This window comes from Diaporthe batatas (assembly GCF_019321695.1).
Source record: "Diaporthe batatas strain CRI 302-4 chromosome Unknown Contig00001, whole genome shotgun sequence".
NCBI classification, from domain to species: Eukaryota; Fungi; Ascomycota; class Sordariomycetes; order Diaporthales; family Diaporthaceae; genus Diaporthe; species Diaporthe batatas.
The window spans coordinates 3,811,581-3,825,115 of NW_025408548.1; the positions used below are offsets into that span (position 1 = coordinate 3,811,581).

A 13,535-nucleotide genomic window follows, 5' to 3' on the forward strand; every position below is an offset into this window, starting at 1 on the left:
GACCCTGCTGTGTAAGTATGGACCCTTGTCTGTCGGCTTCTCCCACTGGAGGATACAAATCACGCTCTCCCATACGAGGCTATAATATATGGTTTTGTTTCTAATCCCCATGAATATAAAATGATGCAGCACCCTCATATGGTAGCTATAATATAAGACTATCATATAGAAAGACATGTAGGTATCTGAATATATTTATATAATATATATCAAGCTTTTTTAAAAAGAATTGTTTAAAATTATTAATATTATAATTATACTTATATCTAAACTAGTGTAACTAGATATATCAGCTTACTAAACAGTGATTTATCTACTTAATTTAGCTTAAGAAAAGAAAAACCATTCATAATGGGCTGGAAATCTCCGCGTTCCCCTTCTATGGCGCTCTCTCTGTTTTGCTCAGGTTTGCTCTTGCCCGCTGCCACGGGGACCGGCATCTTGAAGACCCCGCGGATGCGCGAGCAACCTGGCCACGTGCATCCCGCCATCTTGCAGCAGGACTCATCTTCAGTGGGGTGCTCCGACTCGACCTCGGGCTCTAATTCTAACTGCGGCTCTGGATTCAGGGAAGACATATGGGTCGCCGCTGCTTGAGTCGTGGACGGCGATGTTGATGAGGTTGGCGACGGCAGAGGAGCACTCTCGGGGAGGGGACGTGGTCCCTTGATCACAAAAGAGAGCCTCCGAAGAGGCTTGACCGTGCGGACTCGTATGTCATTCTGCTCGCTACCGCCGCTCTCGTTCTTCGGTGTGGCCAATGAGCTGCACCCCCCTGTGGTGGAGCCAAGTGGGCAAGGGCTTTCGTCGTTCTCTTCTTGGTGCTGAGGCTGTTCGAGGAGAGGAGAGGCGGGTTGGCATCCCGAGGTATGCTGATCCTTTGATGCCAACCTGTGAATGTATCCATCTTCCGCGGATTCATCGTCTGCCTCTTGGATCTGAGGCAGAATCGACTTGCGTCGTGCAAGGTCGACGGGGGATGAATAGATGACATGCACATCCCTCGCGATAGATCCTCGACGAAACCTGACACAGCACTGATTATGACATGACTCAAAGCCTTGCGGACCCGGTATCTCTGGTTGTCTTCTCTGTGCGTTGCGGCGCTTCAATCCTGCAGGCCGTCCTGTGGCTGGCAGGTGGGCGATTTTGCCAGTTGGCTCGGGCCCCTGAGTGCTGCCATATACGTGTGGAGGAGGACGATGACGCGTCAGACCTTCGGGAGTAGGCAGATATCCCTTGCTCCCATCACGTATGTGAGGGTTCCTCAGGAGTAATTGTATTTCTCTCGTCGTGAGCGGAGGATGCTGGGCTCTCCCACTGGCAACACTTCGGCAGGAGGTTGTTGTGACACCGAAAGGCCAGTTTGGAGTCTTTGTCATGATCTGCTGGTTTTGCAAATGGATTGGTGATGTTTCATCTGACGCTGCTTCGCATTGACGCTTGTGAGCAATTGTTCCTTCGAGAACAGCCTTCCACGGCTTTGCTCTGCTCTGAGGAGCATGTGGCTGAATCAGACTGCTGGTATCACCGGGTTGAGTTTTGCCATGAAAGCTTTGGATATCTCTTTGCTTCTCGACGTAGCTCAATCCATGGTAGTATTGGGTGTTCCCAAATGAAGGGGTCCCAGGTAATGTTGCTTCAGGGGCAAAGTTGTTGGAATGGAGAGGTGATCCAGATTGTTCCGTCACAGCCTGTTGCTTGGGCTCGACCGTCCCATTTGGGTGCTGATAATCATTTTGTGCGTCCATTCTGTGGCACAGAAGCTTGACAGATTCTTCGAATCGACGCGCAGCGACTCGGTTGTAGACTGGAGGTTGTATATTGGCGTATCTGTTATTGGGGTCGGCTGGATGCCGTTCTGGTAGAACCTCGCGCGGGTGGGCCAACGGATGTTCCGAGATTTTGGACAGGTTGTTGAGCTTTCCTTCTGAAGCGTTGGGTAGAGGACCGAACAAGCTTCGCTCCATCATGTCTATCGAGCCTGGGCTGGTTTGATTCTGGTCAGGGCGGCCAACAAGATGTCGATGATGGTAAGTTCCGGGGTCGATGTTCCTGGCGGGAAGATAGTACGCAGAGCCTCTGTCTGGGTGTATGTTGCAAGAAAATAGCCTCTTTAATATTGAGCTTTTCTGGATTTTGGTGTGGGTTAATTAAATCGACACTGATGAAGTGAAATATATTTGGTGGTGAAGTGAAATTATTCAAAAGGTTAATGTTTGAGTCTTATGGGTTTTAACTGTTACATACTTGGCTGCACAATTCCGAGCAATTTTATGAACTCTAAGCTAAGTGCAACTTTTTTGAAAGTGCGAAGCAGAAATTGAAAGAAACAAGCTGGCCAACACTATATTGCACCGGTCGACGAGGCCATTACTAGCGCGGTTATAAACAGGTTCAATACTTCCTGAGTACTTAGGATGCATTTCCTTTCCTACGTAGCGTCATATGTGTGGTCTAAGTAATAATATCTGATCCTCATAGTTCATTTCCAGCACCAGGCATACGAGCTCGCAGTGTACTGTGTAGTAAATGCATTCACCCCACAACCTCCCTATGTGTCTTTGCACTCTGCATCAGACGCTTAGATTCTACACCGGTCATTCCAAGGAACTGATCTGATGCCCTAGTTTGCATCAGCCAGAGTATCCTCAATCCAATGCCAATGCATAAAAAAAAGAGCTCTCATCTTTGAAGGAAACAATTCAGCAGCCATTAATTATGTGGGTAGCATCATATCAAGTGAGCACTGTCTATTCACTACTGGTTACTAGGGAAGACCCAAGTCAGTGCTGTATGTAGTATTTTAGTGGCCAAACAGAAAGTGAAGTCCGTCAGAGACGAGTTGGGCCTAGCACACGCTTTGCCGGGGTCAGGGCAGGGACCCCCTGGTCCGCACCGGGTAGGTACCCGCTGTGGTACCGTGAGACTACTCGGACCCCACTGTGCAGATCGCGTCCCTCAAGTCGCGACGAGCCATCAACCAACTGGGCTGACTGGGTCGATCCGAGTGACCACCTTTCCACCAGCCTCGCCTGTCCTGCTTCGCGTCCCGTGTGTCCCGTGTTCCATACAGCTGTAATCATGGATATAGACGACATCCTACGCGAGGTTGACCCCGTCATCGAGACCATCCCCAGCGAGACTCGAGATCTTCAGGCTCTGACGCGCGCCTGGGTGGCTGAGCGATGCGCCCCGGAGCTTCTAGAGTGCGCAACCCCTCAAACGCACTGATGGCATCCAGGCTGTCTTCCCCAGAACCTTGTCTGACTTGATGGATTGCACAGATGGCCCGCTGATGGAATCTTCGAGCGGATGAACGAGCGCATCAAGGCGCAAATCGAGAAGGTCGAGGAGATGACCGGCGACATGGACCCAAAGACCAATTTTGCACTCATTGTTATTCAGACCGAGCTGGAGCGGTACAAATACATCGTGCGTAGCTTCCTGCGTTCCAGGATAGCAAAGGTGAGCACCCACTGGGCTGCTGCTCCACGAGAGCCCGCGACAGCCCCATTCGCTGATGTCGCATTCCGTGACGCGGTCGCAGATTGACAAGCACACGCTGCACTACCTCTCGACGCCTACAATGCGCGCGCGCCTCTCAGAAACAGAACTGGCCTACGCGACCCGCCACCAGGCCATGCTGCACAACCACTACCTCTCCTCATTCCTGTCATCCTTTCCTCCGAACCTGCAGAACCTGAACGACACAGCGGGTAACATCAGCATGATTGACACTCCAGACCTCGACACGGCCGTCTTCATCCGCCTGTTGAGAGATTGCTTGGTACAAGGCCGAGGAATCGATGAGGACGGCAGCATGAATGGGAAGAACGGCGACATCCTGATATTGCGATGGTCAGACGCGAAGCCCTTGGTAGATGCCGGAGACGCTGAGCTGGTTTGAAGCCCGGAACGACTTGGTCAACGACTTTCCGCTGCGCATGTACACGGCTCGGCCTGGAGATAAGCTATTTCTCGGAATGGTCCTCCGAGGTCCTCCGGGGAAAGAGGTTGCTCTATGTCTGTACCTCATGCCAGCCCATCGTCAACTCTCTGGGCGGCCAAGAGCCGACGCATGGATAAGGGCCATGGACACCGGAGTTAGCGGCCCCGGGCAACATGCTTTGACGTGCTGCCACCGAGAAGACTTGTCCCAGGCACCATACTTCATCTGGCCATGCAGGCGGGACGACCAGGCATAGTCGCTACGAGGGCATCCCGCTGACGGCTACCGTGACGGCACACTCGGAGTTACGGCGAAAAGCCCGAGAGCTAAGTTCCGAAGCCGTCGCCGCGGGAAGATGCCCGCAAAGGTTGATTCCTAATGCCTAGCATAGCTCGAAACTTGCATCAGGACGCTCATCAACCATAACTAGTCGATGTGATTCGTTTGGTAGCTGCGGGCTGGATATACTTCCACCTTGAATAACCCGTTCACAAGCAAACCGCAACCAACCATTACCAGAACAAACATGACTGTCGACTCCAACAAGCACATCGTGCTCGTGACGGGTGCCAACCAGGGCATTGGTTTTGAGATTGCGAAGAAGCTCAATGTCGAGCACGAGGATTACCATGTGATCATGGCAGGACGGAGGAAACAAGCCGTCGAGGAGGCGGCAGAGAAGCTGCAGTCGCAGGGGTTCTCGGTGGAGCCCCTCGTGCTCGATGTATCGTCCGACGACTCCATCGCCGCGGCGGCGAGGGTCGTCGAGGAGAAGCATGGCTACCTGGACGTGCTCGTCAACAACGCAGCCATCTCGACCATCTCACACTCTGCCGACGGGAAGCCGCTCTCAACACGCGAGCAATTCCTGCACATCCTAGACACCAACGTCGCGGCTGTCCAAGCAGTGACCGACGCCTTCATGCCACTGCTGGAGAAGTCAACAAAGACTAAGCGCATTGTCTTCATCAGCTCGTCACTGGGCAGTGTATCACTGCTGGCCGAACCAAAACTCGGGTCGACCTTCCGCAAGGTGAATGCCCCACACTACACCACATCCAAGGCGGCATTGAACCAGCTGGCGCTGCACTATGTGGTACGGTATGAGGATAATAAGGACTGGAAGCTCAATATTTGCTGCCCGGGGTACTGTAAGCGTCACTTTTCACCTGTTACGGACCCCCGACTTCATGTTTTGGAATGTTCTAGAACGAAACGCTTTAGGATCCGTGCAAGGACTAACGTCATCACCAGGTGCAACAAACCTCAATGGCTACGGAGGCACCAACTCTGCTGAGAGCGGTGCTATCAACGCTTGCCGGTTGGCCACGCTGGGCCCTGACGGGGAGTCAGGAACGTTCACGAACAAGGAAGGCACTGTCCCTTGGTAAATGGGTATGATGCGGCGTGTGATGGTGGTGGATGGCCGAGAGGCATTCAAGCCAGGAGGTACGCGCCGGGCTTCTGGACGTTGTCGGGCTGGACTATTGTCTCTAGGAAATATATTGTGAATCAGAGGCCATGCAATACTATAACAAGCAATGTGTGGACGGTGGGAAGTCAGCATGGATAGCCAGGTTGACGGACACTAGGCTTCTTCGGCCATAGCTTGCAGGCCAGAGCCGGGGTGGTGCGGGACGAGGGGGGGGTCTGGACTTAGTAGTCGGGCACCTGCATGATTGTGGCCGCGCCGAATTTAGAGCAACCGCCTCAAACCGCCTCAAGCTAGAGACGGCTGTGCGTATAATTGGGGCGAACAACTGCCGTGGACTCCTATAGTTTCGACGGTCCAGACTGGCTCGTATTTCTTTCGTCCGAACTTGACATCAGAGGGTAATTCCAAGACAAAAAAGCCAACTATTGTGTAGACGCACCACCCCAGACCAGAGACCACATCACATGTCGACTGTTGGGACATATTGGCCAGATTCTAAGACTGACGTGGTGGTGGGACAGCGACCACACGGGGTAAAATATCCGAGCCAACACTGGGTCTGACAATATTTGGGGCCGACAGTAACTCAGCCTGGCTGCCAGGCCTGCACAGGCGATGCCTTCGGACCGGTACGGAGTACCCACCTTTGGCTGCGCCTGAGCCAGGGCTTGCTTCCCCCGTGCCGACTCCCGTAGCGTCGAGAGGGAAGAGAGACACGTCCCGTAATGGACGCACTCTCCGACAAGCGATCAGCAGGCCAGGTGCCAGGTCAATCTGGCAATTTGGACAATGGCGCTGTCTGCCTCAGGGTGGATGTCCCTGACATGCACCATGGTGACATGGAATTTTTTTTAAAAAAAACATGCTTGGACTGGATGGGCGGGCGATCGGGCGACAATGGCCAACCCCAGCACCCACTTACCCCGGCCCTAAGCCATCATCCGCCCCTATAAAAGCTAATTCGAAGGGGCAGCGCTGAGCGGGGGAGATCCTGTCATCATCCCAGTCGTCCATCCTTGGCTTAATTACACAGTAGAAGGCGAGAGAAAACTAGGACGTCAGCAGACGACAGGAGAACCGTGGGCGGCACAAGAGGGGGTGCGTACATGTACACACTACTGTGGATTCGGTATGCAATGAAGACCTTGCTGGCCGCTGGCTGTGTCTTTGAAGGTGGTCTCCCGGGCAGGGCTTGAGGGCACAGCGTGGGGCTTAACTACTATCATGTCTGTCTGCCATTCCGATCTAGGCACGCGACGGGCCTTGTGTGGTGGGGAGCCAGGCGAAGAGGCAGGCCTCCTCCACATGGGGGGCGAATGACAATGCTGGCGTGTCTGTGCAGCTCTCGAGAACACGAAGAGGCAGTGTCGAGGAGAGCTCATGCGTGACCGCGTCGCCCCCGATTGGCGAATCCCGCCATGTGCGCCGCCGAATCAGGTACCATCACCAAATTCTAAACGAGATTGTCCCACACATGGATGCGGTGCCTTTCTTTTACGTAGTGCTCCGTGCCTGTTTCTTTTTTCCTTTTCCGGCGTCTATTTCTTGCTGGCCTGCATTGACGCAGCCTCGAGGGGAGGCCCGGGAGGGGGGCGCCCATGGATCCAGCGGACACGCCAGCTGGCCGAATCCATGGTCTCATTGCTGGGGAATGAAAAACAAGAGTGGATGCTCTGATGCTCTGATGCTCTGGGGAGGGGGGCTGCCTTGGAAATCAAGCATCCTGACATACCATCCCCGGACATTCGAGTGACTTGTCGGCCAAGCCAGACATGGGCCCATGGCCATGTTCATCTCCAGATCCTCGCCCACCAGTCGCTTGTCTCGATCCCTCCCAGCCCCCCCCCCTAGGTCCGTGTTTTTTCTTGCGGACCCCCCCTTCTTGGAATGTTGACTACGCGTGACTGTGGTTTAAATGTGCCTGTTCCTCTCATCTGCCCACGGCTCGAGCTCCCCTTTCTTGTTCCCACTGCCTGTTTATAATTGCGTCGGATTCATCTTCACTCGCTCAAAGTTGAACCTTGCTCAGAAACTATACTTGTATTCTTCTCGACAGTCGCTCCTACTCGGAACTTTTACACGCCTTTTAATATAATCACATTTGTTGACTAAACCACACAAAATGCGTTTCACCAGCATCATCGTCGCCGGCGCTCTCGCCATGTTCGCCTGTGCCCAGGACACCACCGGCACCACTTCTTCCACGGCCACTGCCGCCACCACCGATGCCGCCCAGGCCTCTACGCTTGCTTGTCTCGATGCCTGTGATGCCGGTGACGTGAACTGCAGGGCCGTCTGTCTTGGTGTAAGTACTGCAAGCTGTTGTGGTGAACTCCAGAGTTGGAAGGGCCTTGGTCACGTCTGCTGCCCATGTGTGTCTGGAACTCGCCGCATGTGTGGGATCACCCGTCTTGCAGCAGACGCGACCGATGCCTGTCCTGACGTTCCGGGCCCTCTCCGCCGGGGACACTTGACGAAGAAGCATTGTCACTGACCCCATGCCTCATAGGTCCCCCACCCTGACGCCGGCCAGGTCAACGCCACCACTGAGTGTGCTGCCAAGTGCGATCAGGGAGACGGCTCCAAGTCTGACACGGACGCCTATGGCGCCTGTGTCGACGACTGCATCGCCAACAACTTCTACACCTCTGGCGGCACCCCTCAGGCCACTGCCGGCTCGGGCTCTTCTGGATCGACCGCCTCTGGCTCTTCTGCCTCTGCGACCTCCACCTCGGACTCTTCTGACGATTCATCCTCCTCTACCTCTGGCTCCGGATCAAGCGGCACCAGCTCCTCGTCATCCGAGTCCGCCACCGCCTCGGGCTCGGCTGCTGACTCCATCAAGGTTGGCATGACCGGCCTGGGCCTCCTGGGCTTCATCGCCGCTGCTGTGGCCTTGTAAGGTGGCGCCAAGCTGACGTTGCCGCACCTAAAGTGTGCTGGCCGGGGTGAGATGTTATTTTCTTTGGGCTTGACGAATTAATAATGCATATGAATCGGGCTTTATGGCAGGATAATGAGGCACGGAATACCGTTGGCATGTCACGTCGTAATTAGGCAGCAAGAGATATGTAGGGACAAGATACCCCATCCAAACACACGCTGCAGCTACTGAGCTCGCTTGCTCCTGGATTTGATGTCGTTTGCCGCCGCCTTGTGATTTTGTGCGTGTTCGTGACCCCCGCCGCCTCTTGGTCAGCCGCTTGACTCACTGCCCTCTGAGAGAGTTCTTGGGCACGGTCGGCTTGATGTCCGATTCCCACGGTATGCCCAGCTTCTTCATCTCAACGGCAATCTGGAACAGGTAATCCAAGCTAGATGTCATGTCAGCACATCTCAGCATATCGCAGCATCTCGACAGCGCCTCGTGAACAAATCAAGGGTGAGATCGTGACAAACATACCTCTCACACTGCCCCTTGGCCTGCTCCACGCTGTTGCCCCAGACGTAGACCCCATGCCTCCTGACCAGCACGGCATACGCGTCCGGGTAGTTGTCCATGGCCTCCTCCAGGAACTCAGTCAGGTCCTCCTCGTGGGCCGTGTTCTCGATGACAGGGATGCGGAGGGTGTCGTGGTAGCCCAGGTTGCCGAGCTCGGCGTGGGGGTAGCCCCGCGCGAAGCCCTTGATCTGCTCGATGTTGTTGATGCGGAACTCGCTCTCGCCGGCCTGCTCGAGGATGAGGGTGACCAGCACGGCGTGGGCCGAGTGTGTGTGGATGCAGCAGCGGGCGCCCCGCCGCGTGAAGGCGGACAGGAACAGCGGCGTGCACTGCGAGGGCTTGAAGCGGGAGGGCGAGCGCACGTAGACGCGCGACGAGGGCCGGATCGGCCCGTCGCCATTGTGCCGTTTCAGCGTCTCGGGCAGGGACAGCACGTACAGGTCCTCCGCCTTCATCAGCTCCTTCTGGACGCCCGAGGGCGCGATGTAGACATGCTCACTAGAGGTTCGCAGCGTGTTAGCACCATGACCTGGACCGCGAACCAACCCGACTTTCTCGGAACAGAGAGAAAGGCAAAAGAAAGAAACAGAGGCTCCTACTCGTCGCGGATCGATGCTCCACCCCCGGTGCCCGTGACCCAGCCCAGCGTCCAGAACTTGGCACAGAGGGAGGGGATGAGGTTTGCGGGGTGTTCGGGGTCGCCCGACTGGACGAGGCGGTCGTCGTTGGTGCTCATGGCTGGGAGCTTGCACGGTTCTGAAGCTGGTGGGATTGGGCAGGTGGGCGAGCAGCGTCCTGTGGTGAACGACAGGCTGTGGTCAGGCAACCAGCACGTCTGAGCGTTGGGCTGGGAAGTTTTGGGTTCGGAGCCGGGGCGGCGAGCACGTCAGGCTTTTTGCCGATCATGCTCGAATTTACATTTGTTTATACATGCGGTTCACATGCCAACCACCGTTGTGATAAATTTTGAAGCACCCTCTCACGAGTCTCTCCCGAGTTCAACCCAGACTTGCAGGTCAACAGTTGAATGCTTTGTCCTAAAGGGTCTTCTGCCCATGCTTCTGGTGGTCTCACACACACGTACACAATACAAGCCACCTCCGGGGCTGTTGAGACACGGACCAGACAGAAGTGAGGTTGAGACCCGGGCGCAAAAGTGCACAACTGGTTTCCACTGCTTCGGGCTCAGTGCTATGTCTATCTGTTGGCAAGTAGTGTCTGGCATGTTCTTTGCAGAATTGGCAATTTTCCATGTGCCGATGGTGCTTGACGCGTCGAGTTTGACTGCCTGTGGAGCGACGTATAATGGCCCCGGGCAGTCGCCAGCTTCATACCACGCCCAAGTTCAGACAGGATGGAGGTGGTCATTCGCATCCCCTGTGATGGCTGCTAACTGCTGAGGGCCTGACACCCACATGCGCACAATGCCACGTATGCCGGATTGTCAGTGTTGATATTGGAAACAATTACGGCTGCCAAATTTAGCATACGCCCGGCGTGGTCATGTATATAGCCATCGGGTGTGCCGTGTCACCATCCCGGTGGCTGCGAACGGCGATCGGAAACCTACTCGACATGACCAAGGGGCTCTGCCAGAAACATCTACACAGCGTGTCTGCAGTCGAAGTTTCCAAAAGGTTCTCCAGCGGTGGGTCCGACCTGCCCTGAGGGTCCCCGTCACAGCAATCGGTGATGGGTCTCGGCTGAGTGAAGGAGAACACCCGACCCCGCATTCAATTAGTGCAGGCAGGTAACAGGGGCCAGGCCGGCTGTAGCGTCCGAGTCGAAGCTGCCACCCCTGTCGCCTGGCGCCTGGCTGAATTGACGGCTTGATGCACGGCGGGTGCTGTGCTGTGGTATTAGAATTTGGGGAGCTCTGTCAACGTGGCCTCTTTCCGCGACCAGCACCGCCGGCCTTGCCCCAAGCAGATAAATCCACAGCTCTTTATCAACACGCCGCCTCATCCGCCCCGAGCTTTCTCCTCCCCGGGCTCTGAGAGTAAAACCACATTATTCCTTCACTGCGAATAACACCTGTCCCCATCGACAGACAGTCTTTCCTTCTCCATCTCACCAACGCGAGAAGGGCAGCTAACCAGTATCTGTTTCTCCCTTCTGCTCCCTTCGCCCCCAACAGCTTGACACCCCATCCAAGACTGCTGCTCCGCCATCATGAGGTTCACCCCCATCGTCGCCTGGGCCATCCTGGCCTACGGCTCTGTTGCCGACGATGCCCAGAAGGTCCTGAGCGACGAGAGCTCCTCTTCTGCCGCTGAGTCTGCCACCGCTTCCGTGGACACCTCTCTGCCCACCTTCACAGTAAGCCTGACTCCCGCCCGCCACCCCCCCAAGATCTCATAACAAAGGAAGCACTGCCGGCACGGAGCTTGCGCTTGGAGCTTCCCGCACTCGTCGCTGGGGAAGCTGCAGAAACACGTGCACACTGGTTGCTAGCGGTTGACCAGCAGCTGATTTGCTTGTGATTTTCCAGCCCACAACCCTCAAGGCTCCCTTCCTCGAGCAGTTCACCGACGACTGGGAGGCACGATGGAAGCCTTCTCACGCAAAGAAGGACCTCAAGGGCACGGGCAAGGAGGAGGAGGAGTGGGCGTACGTTGGCGAGTGGGCTGTTGAGGAGCCCACCGTCTACAAGGGAATGGAGGGAGACAAGGGCTTGGTCGTCAAGAACAAGGCCGCCCACCACGCCATCTCCGCCAAGTTCCCCGAGAAGATTGACAACAAGGGCAAGACCCTTGTCGTTCAGTATGAGGCCAAGCTCCAGAGTACGTACTGCGATCCCCCGCACGATTACCGCCGCGGCGCTTTTTGCTGACCCTTACGCGCCCCAGCCGGTCTCGAGTGCGGTGGTGCCTACATGAAGCTGCTCCGCGAGAACAAGGCTCTCCACCAGGACGAGTTCGCCAACACCACTCCCTACGTGATCATGTTCGGCCCTGACAAGTGCGGCCACACCAACAAGGTCCACTTCATCTTCAACCACAAGAACCCCAAGACGGGCGAGTACGAGGAGAAGCACCTCAAGTCCCCACCACCGGCCCGTATCGTCAAGACCACCGAGCTCTACACGCTCATCGTGCACCCCAACAACACCTTCGTCATGGAGCTCAACGGGGAGCAGGTCAAGGAGGGCAGCCTCCTCGAGGACTTCACCCCATCCGTCAACCCCCCCGAGGAGATTGACGACCCCGAGGACAAGAAGCCCGAGGACTGGGTCGACGAGGCCCGTATCGCCGACCCCGACGCCACCAAGCCTGAGGACTGGGACGAGGACGCTCCCTTCGAGATTGTCGACGAGGAGGCCGAGCAGCCCGAGGACTGGCTCGTCGATGAGCCCCTCACCGTCCCCGACCCTGAGGCCCAGAAGCCCGAGGACTGGGATGACGAGGAGGACGGTGACTGGATCGCCCCCACTGTTCCCAACCCCAAGTGTGCCGATGTTTCTGGCTGTGGCCCCTGGACCAAGCCCATGAAGAAGAACCCCGACTACAAGGGCAAGTGGACCGCTCCTTACATCGACAACCCGGCCTACAAGGGCGTGTGGGCACCCCGCAAGATCAAGAACCCCGACTACTTTGAGGACAAGACGCCTGCCAACTTCGAGCCCATCGGAGCTATTGGCTTCGAGATCTGGACCATGCAGAACGACATCCTCTTTGACAACATCTACATCGGCCACTCGATCGAGGACGCCAAGAAGCTCGCCCAGGAGACCTTCCACGAGAAGCACCCCCACGAGCAGCTCGCCGAGCTGGCTGACAAGCCAAAGAAGGACGACACCAAGGCCCCCTCTGACCTGAAGTTCACGGACGACCCCGTCACCTTCATCAAGGAGAAGGTCGACCTGTTCCTGACCATTGCCCAGAAGGACCCCATCGAGGCCATCAAGTTCGTGCCCGAGGTTGCCGGTGGCATTGGTGCCGTCCTGGTCACCGTCATCGCTGTTGTCATCGGTATCGTCAGCTCCCTCGGTGGTGCCAGTGCCCCACCCGCCGTCAAGAAGGCTGCTGGTGACGCCAAGGACAAGGCCGCCGAGGCCAAGGACAAGGTCGCTGCGGCTGCCTCCTCCGGCGCCGAGGCCGTCAAGGACAACACCACGAAGCGCACCACCCGCAGCCAGCAGTCGTAGGTTGACAAGGTGGTGGCAAGGCGGCTGGAAGGTAGTAATGGGTGATTATTGAGAATGGTGCGCGGAAAAGAACCTAGCAGAGAAGGGATAAGAAGGAAAATGAAGAGAAACCCCCAACCGAAAAAAAAATAAAAAATTGATGCTTCGCTTTTCACATTAGGGCTCGTGGGGCTTATAGGGTTGAGCACGGCGCAGCTGGTGTATTTCTAGTACGGTATCACGGGGAATAGGAATCATTCACAATCATCACAACGTAGCCATGTGCGGCAGCGCGCGAGTCGAGTCGGGAGGCTCTCCAAGTGCTGTCCAAGCTGTAGTGTCCTTGTCGCGTTGACATTCCTATTGCGGACAGTCCAGGACATGGGAAAGGCCTTGTCGGTCTGCCCCAATCCCATCTCAGATGTTGTGAGGCTCGTTGCAACTGGAACCCCAGCCGATATCGCCAGCGGCCGAGCACGGACATTGGATCGACTCGGGCCAGCCTGATTGCTCTTGCCGGGCCGGTCCTGCTATCTATACATCGAAATTGTGAAGGACGAGCAAAGCAAAACCATGACAA

At 55.9% G+C, this 13,535-nt stretch overlaps 4 protein-coding genes across 4 annotated transcripts; 3 read left to right on the plus strand and 1 right to left on the minus strand.

Moving 5' to 3' along the window:
• Positions 1 to 3,084: 3,084 nt before the first annotated feature.
• Positions 3,085 to 3,910, plus strand: KVR01_000005 (uncharacterized protein; the record flags this gene model as incomplete). Its single annotated transcript, XM_044785824.1, has 3 exons — positions 3,085 to 3,209; positions 3,288 to 3,468; positions 3,551 to 3,910. 3 exons carry the CDS (start codon positions 3,085 to 3,087, stop codon positions 3,908 to 3,910), a joined length of 666 nt encoding a protein of 221 aa, XP_044649954.1.
• Positions 3,911 to 6,932: 3,022 nt separating this feature from the next.
• Positions 6,933 to 8,518, plus strand: KVR01_000563 (uncharacterized protein). The gene is made up of 2 exons (XM_044787394.1): positions 6,933 to 7,692; positions 7,897 to 8,518. The coding sequence occupies exons 1-2, from the start codon at positions 7,510 to 7,512 to the stop codon at positions 8,287 to 8,289; spliced, it is 576 nt and encodes a 191-aa protein (XP_044650512.1). The 5' UTR covers positions 6,933 to 7,509; the 3' UTR covers positions 8,290 to 8,518.
• Positions 8,496 to 9,727, minus strand: KVR01_000914 (methylthioribulose 1-phosphate dehydratase MDE1). Its single transcript, XM_044788724.1, has 3 exons — positions 9,429 to 9,727; positions 8,791 to 9,327; positions 8,496 to 8,701 (listed from the first exon to the last, which is right to left on the minus strand). The coding sequence occupies exons 1-3, from the start codon at positions 9,563 to 9,565 to the stop codon at positions 8,596 to 8,598; spliced, it is 780 nt and encodes a 259-aa protein (XP_044650863.1). The 5' UTR covers positions 9,566 to 9,727; the 3' UTR covers positions 8,496 to 8,595.
• An 891-nt stretch (positions 9,728 to 10,618) lies between these two features.
• On the plus strand, positions 10,619 to 13,221 carry KVR01_000451 (calnexin). The gene is made up of 3 exons (XM_044789208.1): positions 10,619 to 11,148; positions 11,321 to 11,612; positions 11,679 to 13,221. Exons 1-3 carry the CDS (start codon positions 11,002 to 11,004, stop codon positions 12,974 to 12,976), a joined length of 1,737 nt encoding a protein of 578 aa, XP_044650400.1. The 5' UTR covers positions 10,619 to 11,001; the 3' UTR covers positions 12,977 to 13,221.
• Positions 13,222 to 13,535: the final 314 nt, after the last annotated feature.